General features: G+C 33.6%; 4 protein-coding genes across 6 annotated transcripts; all 4 read left to right on the forward strand.

The window, feature by feature from the left end:
* Positions 1–6: 6 nt before the first annotated feature.
* LOC117210280 (DNA-directed RNA polymerase II subunit RPB1-like) lies at positions 7–1,342 on the forward strand. The gene is made up of 2 exons (XM_033453142.1): positions 7–29; positions 118–1,342. Exons 1-2 carry the CDS (start codon positions 20–22, stop codon positions 1,251–1,253), a joined length of 1,146 nt encoding a protein of 381 aa, XP_033309033.1. The 5' UTR covers positions 7–19; the 3' UTR covers positions 1,254–1,342.
* A 138-nt stretch (positions 1,343–1,480) lies between these two features.
* LOC117210277 (amino acid transporter AVT1B) lies at positions 1,481–6,413 on the forward strand. Of its 2 annotated transcripts, XM_033453129.1 has the most exons (10): positions 1,481–2,508; positions 3,199–3,319; positions 3,394–3,506; positions 3,567–3,699; positions 3,781–3,915; positions 3,980–4,089; positions 4,158–4,211; positions 4,284–4,364; positions 4,446–5,218; positions 5,497–6,413. In XM_033453129.1, exons 1-9 carry the CDS (start codon positions 2,277–2,279, stop codon positions 5,147–5,149), a joined length of 1,683 nt encoding a protein of 560 aa, XP_033309020.1. In that variant the 5' UTR covers positions 1,481–2,276; the 3' UTR covers positions 5,150–5,218; positions 5,497–6,413. The 2 variants fall into 2 exon arrangements, with proteins under 2 accessions (XP_033309020.1, XP_033309019.1); XM_033453128.1 differs by having other exon boundaries at positions 4,158–4,364.
* LOC117210279 (probable pyruvate dehydrogenase E1 component subunit alpha, mitochondrial) lies at positions 6,208–8,875 on the forward strand. Of its 2 annotated transcripts, XM_033453139.1 has the most exons (7): positions 6,208–6,409; positions 6,581–6,598; positions 6,998–7,234; positions 7,312–7,530; positions 7,599–7,847; positions 7,925–8,173; positions 8,244–8,875. In XM_033453139.1, the coding sequence occupies exons 1-7, from the start codon at positions 6,359–6,361 to the stop codon at positions 8,427–8,429; spliced, it is 1,209 nt and encodes a 402-aa protein (XP_033309030.1). In that variant the 5' UTR covers positions 6,208–6,358; the 3' UTR covers positions 8,430–8,875. The 2 variants fall into 2 exon arrangements, with proteins under 2 accessions (XP_033309030.1, XP_033309031.1); XM_033453140.1 differs by lacking the exon at positions 6,581–6,598.
* Positions 8,876–9,109: 234 nt separating this feature from the next.
* On the forward strand, positions 9,110–10,566 carry LOC117210281. The gene is made up of 3 exons (XM_033453143.1): positions 9,110–9,432; positions 9,940–10,062; positions 10,145–10,566. Exons 1-3 carry the CDS (start codon positions 9,272–9,274, stop codon positions 10,320–10,322), a joined length of 462 nt encoding a protein of 153 aa, XP_033309034.1. The 5' UTR covers positions 9,110–9,271; the 3' UTR covers positions 10,323–10,566.
* Positions 10,567–10,824: the final 258 nt, after the last annotated feature.

Here is a 10,824-nt window from a genome sequence, read left to right on the forward strand (position 1 = left end):
TGGTTATGGCGCTTCAAGTATGTCACCTGGTAAGATTATTCTGTGGCTTTATATTATTCTAATAATAAAATGTATTATTACTCATGTACCCTAAATAATCCGTTTCTTTCATCACAGCATTGGGTAGTGGCATGACACCAGGAGGAGCATGCTTCTCCCCATCTGGAGCATCAGATGCATCAGGACTATCTCCTGCATACTCTGCGTATTCACCACAACCCGGAAGTCCAGGAAGCCCAGGTCCTAGCATGAGTCCATACCCAATGTCACCAGCAGGTGGCGCTTCACCAAGTTATTCACCTACTTCTCCCGCCTACTTGCCAACATCGCCAAGTATAACTCCGTCGAGTCCCAACTATTCACCTACAAGTCCTACTTATTCACCCACTAGTCCAAATTACTCGCCAACGAGTCCAAGCTATTCACCAACGAGTCCGAGCTATTCACCGACGTCACCAAGTTATTCACCAACAAGTCCAAACTACTCGCCATCACCAGGTTATTCACCGACGAGTCCAAGTTACTCACCAACTAGTCCAAGTTATTCACCAACAAGTCCAAGTTACTCGCCAACAAGTTCAAGCTATTCACCGACGAGTCCAAGTTACTCTCCAACAAGTCCAAGCTATTCACCAACGTCGCCAAGCTACTCACCGAGTCCATCGTACTCGCCAACGTCACCAAGTTATTCATCAACCAGTCCAAGTTACTCACCAACCAGTCCAAGCTATTCACCGAGTTCACCAAATTATACGCCTGCCTCGCCATCTTATTCTCCAACGAGTCCAAGCTATTCGCCAAGTTCTCCACAATATTCATCAGCTAGTCCAAGCTACTCTCCGAGTAGTCCAAAATATTCTCCGACAAGTCCGTCGTATTCGCCTACGTCGCCGTCGTTCGCTGGAACCTCTCCGCAGTATACACCAGCAAGTCCGACGTATTCTCCAACAAGTCCAACTTACTCCCCAACGAGTCCATCATACTCACCCAGTTCACCGCAACACACGGCCTCAGGAAGCACGAGATATTCGCCTAGCAGTCCAAATTATTCCCCTACTAGTCCAACATATTCGCCTACGAGTCCTCAATATTCACCGTCGAGTACTAAATACTCGCCTACCAGCCCAACATATACACCAACCAGTCCTAGTTACTCACCAACAAGTCCAACCTATTCGCCACCAGTGCCAGGGTACTCGCCAACGAGTCCCACGTATTCCCCGGCGTCACCAGCCTACGAAACAGACGATTAAGAAGTATTATACTTATCTGTATGACTTTTTGTTATTACACATTTAATGTGGACTAGGTATAAATATAAGTTATAATTATCGATTTTTAATTCTCGATTTTTTGACTTCATATTGTCTAAATTTAACAATTATCTTAATTATGGCGTGAACATCTATTAAATCACAGGCCGAAGGATATTTTTGTTTGTTTTTAAAGGAGAAGGAACTTCGAATCGTTCGTTTCGTTTGAATGAGTATGAAGTAGTAAAGTATTTCGTATGAAGTGAGTATGAAATAAAAAGAGCCAGAAGATAACGAGCAAATACAAGTCATACGCTCGATAAGATGAATCAATGAATTCGTTCGTACACGTACTTTTGATGGAAGATATGTATATAGTGAGGTCGTAGAATTGTTCAAATTTGAAAGTATACGGATTTCGAACATCAAAGCAAAAATGTTGGAAAACCTAAACGAAGTTGAGGCTTGCAAGAAGCGTAAGTAAGATGTCAATTAGACCTAACATGTTCTTTGTTGCTGCAAATCTTTAATTTTTACCAGTATAATAACTATAGTATAAAATAGAAAGTGACTTAAGATTAAATTGTGTAATTTTAATGAAAGGCTATAAGTAAAAATTGTAATGTCAATTCGTAAATAACGTTTGTGATCCAAAATTCAAAATGTTTGTATTTTAGGGATGATGAGAATGCTTACATCTGTCCGGGACATTCGTGGTTCGAGCTGTGACTACTTAATGCTTCAATTTATGATTTTACTATATCTTTTCCATCAAAAGTATGTAAAATTTATCGACATTGTTCGAGAGATATTTTTTCTATTATATAGCATATATACATGTCGAACGTGTTATATACCTATAATTGAATTTCATATCTAAGACGCAGATCCCGACAGTTCATATTATACTTTGGCATCGCATGGCTGTACATAGCTTCGAAGGAAGAAACGTTAACGCGTTGTGGGTCTTCCTTCGTTTCTATAGTCGTGTGTAGGTAACCCATTTGTGCTTAATAGACTATCATGTTACGTCCTAGTACGGTACTCGTCACCGCGAAACGGAAAACCAGTTCGCGGTATATATGCATCGATATCGGACAGTGTGAGTCATTCCTCATCATGAATCGCGAGAAACAGCCGCTACTTTTCAAAGATGTTAATTCGGATTTGTCGCTTCTGTTTGCCACATTATGTGTTATCGACATTTTTGGCGTTTTTCCGATTATCGCATTACCGCGCTCGATTGTGCAATGCGGTAAGTTTCTCTGTCTCTAAAATCTTTATACTTTTTCCTGTTCCTCTTATTTTTTTTTCTTTTCCGCATTTCACAATCTAACTAGGAGAACACCGAGACAAGGATTGTAAATGTTCAGTAAAGAGAATGTGATCCTTTTCTTTCTCTTTTTCAAGTGGCGTTGTTTGTGTGAATAGCTTCTTTCCTTTTTTTCAGTTAAATTATCTTTTTAGCATTAAGTAATTTTTCTGTTTTATTATATATAACGTAAGTATATATTATCCAGATCAAATACAACTATTCTGTAAAATATATATACATATAATATTGATATACAAATATAATTGGATTGTATGTATGATATAACTTGCACATTTGTTTCGTAGAACGTTTTATTTAAAATGGAGCGATTTATATAATTGATTTATTATATTCACTATTCAATGACGATCATTATAAGAGAAATTTTTTAACGCGAGATGTCGTGTGAGAAAGTTGATTATTTTAAATAAAAATAAAGTTGGTTAACTTGTTAATCCTTTTTTCATTATTTGACCTATTATGATCTGCCAGCAATTCTTGTTACCACATCTTATATTATCGTGATCGCATGTTTACATAATTCTTACATGAGAACATAAAGATGTTTTTCGATAAAATTATGAAGTACTATTGATGAAAGAACAAGACGAGCACGTTAAGTCTTTTTAGGATTGTATGGGATTCCTTTGGTCTTTGTCGTATTGGTTTTGCAAATCTATACGGCTGTTCTGCTTGGTAAAACATGGATTATCATAAGCACTCTAGATCCGCAAATTTTAAGAAAAAATCGGTAAGATTTAATTTTTTTATTTTAATTTTATGTTCATTGACGATAGTAACCTTTACTTGAATTAATTTTTACAGAAATCCTCTTGCGGCCGTAACCGAATTGACCTTGGGTCCTCGTGCGAGAACCTTGGTTACTATAATCTTGGACTTTACAGTTTTTGGTTGTAGTATACCTAACTTATTGGTTGGTAAGTTGATCAAAATTCTAAGTAAAAAGTTGATCTATGTTTAACATTCGTAAATTTCAGCTTCGCAAAATTTGCAAATTTTCGGACTAAAAATTTCGGGACAACGATTTGATCTATCTTTCTGCTATTGGCTCCTAATTGTGGGCGTTCTTTTATGTCCAATTATGTGGCTTGGCAGTCCCCGTGATATGAAGTAATTCTCATTACAATTTTATGTAAATTATACTTCATGAAACGGAAATACAGTTTGTTTAAATATTATAAACACTTGCAGAATATTGGCTACATTCTCTTGCACAATGGTTGTATTGACGGCGCTATTAATATGGTGGAGTATAGTTACCGATGACCGAGAACTTGATATTATCCCAGTACCCACATCTCCTAGCTGGGAGAAGTTTATTTCTGGGCAAGTTTACTTATTAGCTATTTCATTTCGCATATTTAACGTTTATTATTAAATAATTTTTCAGTTATGGAATGTTAGCCTTTCAATTTGATGTACATCCAACATTGATGACTGTACAAGTGGATATGCATCGTCCTCAAGACATCAATAAGGCAGTTGTAATTTCCTTCTTAGGTAAATCATTAATATAATTGAACTATTATTCTATATATTATGATGACTACATTGATTATTCGTTACAGTCAGCAGTTCATTATTTATTGTTACTACAATTTTAACTGTTTGGAAGTATGGAGGTAGTACAACAGCCAATGTTCTGCAAGTAATTCCAGGAAACTTCACAGTGAGTGCTGCTGTTCTTTTTGCAGCTCTTCAGCTATGTCTTTCTAGTGCTCTTGGTCATTCAGCTCTGTTCCAAGATGTAGAAGAACAATGTAATATTAAAAGAAGTAAGAAATTCTAATATACAATAATAACAATTTCTCAAGGTGTCAAGAACTGGTTTTACAAGATATGTACTTTTATCACAGATTTTGGATGGAAAAGATGTGCCATAAGATCAGCTATTGTCTTTCTTGGAGTAGCTGTAGGAGAATCTGTGCCTAGATTTGATATTGTGATGGCACTGATTGGGGGATCCTTGACTGGTCCATTAGTCTTTGTGTTACCACCTTTGGTATATTCAAAAGCAATTGCCTTGAAAGCAAAGTCCATGCGACCTTTAACTCCTGAAGTGTACTCTGCAACTGAGAGACGTCAAAACAGTGAAGGCATGTCAACTGACTCAAGAATTCATTCAAGGTCGACTTATTATGGCGTTCTGAGTGTACCTAACACTAAATATCATCGATATTCATATGTTTATTATGATGGGTTGGAAGATGACTCAGATGAAATTATGGATTATGACAATGATGCTATACCTTCTGGAAAAACCAATGAGGAATTTTTGATGACAAAAGTAATTCATGATGGTGCACCAGCATTCGTAAACGCTAGTCAACCTTACAGCGTTTACAGAAGAATCACAGCTCCTAAAGAATTGGTTTCCAAATTAGTGATTTGTTACAATCATAGAAAATGGTGCAACTGGTTTGGTTATTTAATCATAATTTTTGGTATTGTCGTTACCATATCTTCGACGTACATGAATGTAAAGAATACTATACGTTATGTACAATTCACGCCACCATGTATCGTGAACGTTACAAAAGTAGTACAAAATCCTACATAAAATAACATACTAACTAATGATAAAAAGCTGCACAAAAATTTTCTGAATCTTTTAATTGATGTTTTGAAGGTAAGTTTGTGAATAAGATAGTTTTCTATCATCTTAAATATTTTGTAAACATTTTGTCAATTAATATTGTGTAAACAAATTTCTGTAACAAATATACAAGTAGGATATATTATTTTATAACAATATATCTATTTATATTGATTATATAAAGCATCTTCCAACATTTTTAACGTAAAAAGATGCATAGTCAATTTTTATTGGTTTACTGCATAACAAATTTTTCATGTTTCATATTTTCTCGTCAATTTAAGTGTACGATTAATTTGAATTTTTTTCAGCGGGCTTCCTACTTCAACATTTGGCCACGGAGTGGCAGTAGTATGCTACTGATAAGGGTTCACACTCTATAATAAGCACGTGTAATTTTAAATCTAAGGAATTTATATTTATATATTATATATTCGATAGGACGCATTTTCTTTAACATGATGAAATTGTTAATGTATATCAATAAATTTATGTACTATATTTCAATTTCTATTTCGTAGAATGAAAAACACAAATGTAGAATTATTATTTAACATACACATGCCTCCGAGCAGTAAATGTCGTAAGAATCAGCTGATTTTGTAACTATTCTTAACTGTGAAGGTTACCTTGAAAAGTCATTTCTCTCCATAGACTTTATATTTCTCTGATTGTCTATGCGCTGGTATTTCCTACGGACAATCTTGTCAACCTCATATCTACAAGAATAAATTTCTATATCAAGGCATTATTTTTAGAATAAATTATTTAATATGTTCATTATTATCATAGCTCAGCTTTAACAACATATCAACATCATATAATTGATCATTCAATAATACTACATAATGCATCTTTTAGTTTTAATTAGATCTTTTTATCATTACAATAATGTTTTTCATTTTTGCACATATTCCCTATACACGTGTATTATTTCTTAATAAAGTTTCATGTAGATATTTCATTACGTCATATCGTCCAACATTTTTTAATGACGATTGTAGAGGGGATACGATACGAATTAACCTGTGACGTTTACGAGCTAGGTCTTACGATACTATCCGCGCCATACGAATGATTCGCTCTTGTTGGATCTACATTTTATAATAACTCCGACCTTTTGTTGAATTATTCGAACTCAACTGAACGATTAGTTAGCAAATCATTTTAAAAATGATACCAAACTGTATAAGAAATATAGGTGCTCAAACGTCGAAGAGAAATGTGAGTATACAACCGAACGATAAATGACCTCTAAACTAGAGTTTAGACTTGCCAACACGTTCCATGCCAGGGTCTTGTTATAATTTCTAATCGTACAATTATTGCTCGGGAGTCTTGCAATTGAAGATTCGTTCTTTTCTTTTTTTATATCTCCTCCTGGTGTCTTGCCAGTTCGGCAGCTGGAACGAGGTAATTATTCGTATAGATTTATTCATGTGTTTATTATCGCCGATAAATCATAATTTTTTTTCCTCACACCGCCTGGTATTCAGTTTTTCTGCTTTCCTTCCATGTATTTCTTTTTTTCAATTTTTTTCAAATACGCGATCAATCAGAATGTAAGTAAGTTTAGAATTGTAACGAAATGGTGCGTTTTTTTAATTTTATGTGATTTTTTACTGTGATTTTGTGAACACGTTTTTTTAAGTTCACAAGTGTAACAAGAAAACTAACTTTATGTTACATCTCTTTTTGTGCTACTATTTTTTGTACATTCTTGCAAATTACAATGAATTGTGATATTAGATGTACATATGCTACTTTACAAAATAAAGTACAAGGAATATGTTTTTTACTATGTATTTGTAGGTGATATCGTACTTCTTCAGCAAAAAAAACAATTATGCCACAGAAGCTTCATTTGAAACAAAACCTTTTCGATTACACAAATTGGATAGCGGACCATCCAATCACGTCACTATTACCAGAGATGAAGCAATAGAGCTCTATAAGCAACTACATACGATCCGCCGTATGGAAACAGCTGCTGGAAATCTCTATAAGGAAAAAATAGTCAGAGGTTTCTGCCATCTATATTCTGGTCAAGTAAGAATCATGTTTTAGTCTTTGGAATTCATTCAGTGAAAAATTTCATTAATAAAATCTCTATATTCTTCTGGTAGGAAGCTTGTGCAGTTGGTATAAAATCAGCACTCCGACCACAAGATTGTGTGATCACAGCTTATAGAGCTCATGGATGGACCTACTTAATGGGAATTGACCCATTTGGCGTTTTAGCTGAACTAACTGGTAGAAAAGGAGGAAATGCAAAAGGTAAAGGTGGTTCTATGCATATGTATTCCAAAAACTTTTATGGTGGAAATGGTATCGTCGGTGCCCAGGTGAGCATCAGTTATTAAAATTATTAAATTAATTACAAATATGCCATTTTCATAAAACAAATTTGTAGGTACCATTGGGAGTAGGAATTGCCTTTGCTAATAAGTACATGAATAATGGAGGAGTATGCATTACATTGTATGGAGATGGTGCAGCTAACCAAGGACAAGTGTTCGAAGTGTACAACATGGCTAAATTGTGGGATGTTCCTTGTATTTTTGTCTGTGAAAACAATGGGTATGGTATGGGTACTAGCGTCGATCGTGCTTCTGCTAGTACTGATTACTACACAAGGGGAGATTACATTCCTGGAATTTGGGTTTGTTTTCAAATAAAAATAATTGTTTGTGATGTCGTAATTATTTTGCAAATTATATTGATTAAATATTTTATTAGGTGGATGGTATGGATGTATTAGCAGTTAAAGAAGCTACCAAATTTGCCATTGACTATTGTACATCTGGCAAAGGTCCCCTTGTTTTAGAAACTGTAACTTATAGATACAGCGGACACAGTATGTCCGATCCTGGAACAAGTTATCGTACGAGGGAAGAAATCCAAGAAGTGAGACAGACTAGAGATCCTATAACTGGCTTTAAGGAACGAGTATTGAATGCTAATCTCGCTACTCCAGAGGAAATAAAGGTATGCTTGGTCTCAATGAATTTATATATTGAAAATGTAGAATTGTTCAAAATTGATTTCCTTTATTTAGGCGATAGAAAACGATATCAAAAAGGTCGTTGACAACGCTGTAAAAGCTGCGAAGGCGGACAGTGAAGTTCCATTGAACGAACTTACTGCCGATATTTATGCCAATTGTGTAGAGAAAGAAATTCGTAACACTACTCCATTTAAACCTCTACCACATGCAAGGCTAGGTGAAGCTGTGAATGCCTAAATTAACTTTTATAGAACCTTAAACGAATTCTACATTAAATCTTACTTATTATAGCAATGTCTGTTATTAGAATTATTAATTAGGTTCTAGCTAGTTACAAAGGGTTCTTGGAGAATAACTCTATCCCCTGGAGTTAGGCAAGGAAACTAGTAAATCATTGGAACACGTTTTTGTTTATCATTGTTTATCAGTTGTATATACACAAATTGTATATTTATTTTATTTATAGAAATATAACAACACCGTGAAAGAAAGATTCGATCAGTACATGGTAAAATTCACTACTCTATAGTAGCCAGTGATTTCACATGTACTTACAAAAAGGGGACTATATTATATTATTCTCTTATCCATAACAGGGAATTACATAAAATAACTGTAGATAAACTTACGTGCCACTCGTGTTCATTATCCTAATTTAATAAAATAAATGAAATTTACAACTATTTGTAAAGTAATTCACCTGAAATGTGATTTCGGATAATAGACCATATATTATAATAAGAAATATGAATAGTAAACTGGTATGTGTTTAAAAATGAAATATTACGTTCAAAATTAAATAAAAAAATATTTATAATTGGGAGTCAATTTTATTTACAATACATCAATTTAATTTTAGAACACATTACGGTTACAGGATAGATTCACGGCACTAATATGTATTTACGAACACATTATCGGGATCCATTTTTCTATCCTTGTTCCACTAAATTCGGTCTACTTAGTATCATTCATTTGGTTGAACTTCGTGTAAACACTCTTCTCGTAAGGTTACATTTATGAACACGATTATTTGGCCAGTAGTTCATTGACAACAGTTGTGCGAAGACGAACGAACAATGGCCGCTGCAGGAAGTACGAGTGCCGGTACAATTTTGCAGAAACTCGGTTTAAAGCCGATCACGAAATGTAGTCTTGTCAAATTTTACGCTCCCGCTTTCGGCGTTGCTTCGTACACCGCATTATCTATCAACGTGATGAATCCGAGTCTTGTCATCAGGTAAGATAGATAACGAACCCATTCTGCATTCAAATGTTAACCTCTATTGCATTCGCATCGAATTGTAGGGTTTCATAATTCTTGAAATGTTACGTAATCTTTAGAGACAAAATACTGACCGATGCATTTTTTCAAATTACTCAAATCTTTTAACTGTAACATTTATTTTTTTCTGTCGAATAAGGGTCATCGTTAAATATATATGTCATGATCTATATTTGCAATGCTATTCAATCAACAAATTAATTGATGTATTATTTTTTGTATTCGATCATGAGTGGTTTATGCAATTTCATATTTTTTATTTTTTTATGGATATATTATACATATTTTATATTGTGTATATAATGAATATTTTATACATTTTTGTATATTATATGCTTTTTATCATTTTTGCAGCTCTAAATTTTACATAAACGTATAAATATTTATCGCTTAATTATGAGCATAATTATTTATTGTTTTATTTTGAATTACTCATCGTTTTCCCTTTTTGTATATTTTTAGGGTCTTTCCAAAAAAAGATATTACAAACTTCTTATTGGGAAGTGCTCTTCTTGGCACTGGCTCTTACATATATAGTCGTGATCATATGAAAAGTGCTTCTACAAGTGTAAAAGTTTTGTATAGGTGAGATATTTTCATTGTATTATATTTCAACTTTTGTTAAATATACACAAGATATTAATAAATTCATTTATAATTCTTACAGTACTGCTGGTGCTGTATTACTGAGCTTTGGATCAGTGTTAGTATGGGCTGTACTTCGATCCATTGTACCACCTAATCCAACTCTATGTACAGTAATTGGTATTAGTTCGGGGCTTGCATTCATCAAAGTTGGTTCCAGTTATCTAAACTTTGTTGATAGTCAGATACCAAAAAAGTAGATTGAAATAAGTTTTGTGATTGACATATGATCAATATATATCAAATGCATCCAAACAAAAAATTTGCAATAATATAACGTAAAATAGCAGATTATATTGAATTGATAACAAAGAAAGAAATTTACACACTAAGCAAGGAATTCTTGAAAGTTTATAAATTTTTATATTTTCTATGATCTTTGTCCTATAAATGTCAGGAAATAACAAGTCAAATTATGTTGAAAATAATCATGAATTGCTTTTATTTTGTATTTGTTAATTATTTGCAAGTTCTAACAATTACACAGAGGACATATAAAATAAAAATTTAAATATCATTATTAAAAATATACCTCACATTTTTTGTATGTATGAAATTATAATTTATATGTTAAAAAAAAGAATAGGAAAAAATGGAAGAAAAATTTTGTTAACACGAACACATTTTCCAAAACATATACCATCTTTATTCAAGTAATTGATTAGCAGTAGTGGTAGAAATGTGCACATTTTTTCAGCAGTT

The sequence above is a fragment of the Bombus bifarius genome, unplaced genomic scaffold, assembly GCF_011952205.1.
Source record: "Bombus bifarius isolate JDL3187 unplaced genomic scaffold, Bbif_JDL3187 scf7180000008199, whole genome shotgun sequence".
NCBI lineage: Eukaryota > Metazoa > Arthropoda > Insecta > Hymenoptera > Apidae > Bombus > Bombus bifarius.

Excerpts from the sequence above, each read along its gene's own strand:
- LOC117210277 (XM_033453128.1), top strand. The coding sequence starts at position 2,277 with ATGTTACGTCCTAGTACGGTACTCGTCACCGCGAAACGGAAAACCAGT. Across the intron at positions 3,320-3,393 it reads CAAATTTTAAGAAAAAATCG|AAATCCTCTTGCGGCCGTAA; the intron begins GTAAGATTTAAT and ends TAATTTTTACAG. Across the intron at positions 4,365-4,445 it reads ACAATGTAATATTAAAAGAA|ATTTTGGATGGAAAAGATGT; the intron begins GTAAGAAATTCT and ends CTTTTATCACAG.
- LOC117210279 (XM_033453139.1), top strand. The coding sequence starts at position 6,359 with ATGATACCAAACTGTATAAGAAATATAGGTGCTCAAACGTCGAAGAGA. Across the intron at positions 7,531-7,598 it reads ATGGTATCGTCGGTGCCCAG|GTACCATTGGGAGTAGGAAT; the intron begins GTGAGCATCAGT and ends ACAAATTTGTAG. Across the intron at positions 8,174-8,243 it reads CTACTCCAGAGGAAATAAAG|GCGATAGAAAACGATATCAA; the intron begins GTATGCTTGGTC and ends TCCTTTATTTAG.
- LOC117210281 (XM_033453143.1), top strand. The coding sequence starts at position 9,272 with ATGGCCGCTGCAGGAAGTACGAGTGCCGGTACAATTTTGCAGAAACTC. Across the intron at positions 9,433-9,939 it reads AATCCGAGTCTTGTCATCAG|GGTCTTTCCAAAAAAAGATA; the intron begins GTAAGATAGATA and ends GTATATTTTTAG. Across the intron at positions 10,063-10,144 it reads AGTGTAAAAGTTTTGTATAG|TACTGCTGGTGCTGTATTAC; the intron begins GTGAGATATTTT and ends TAATTCTTACAG.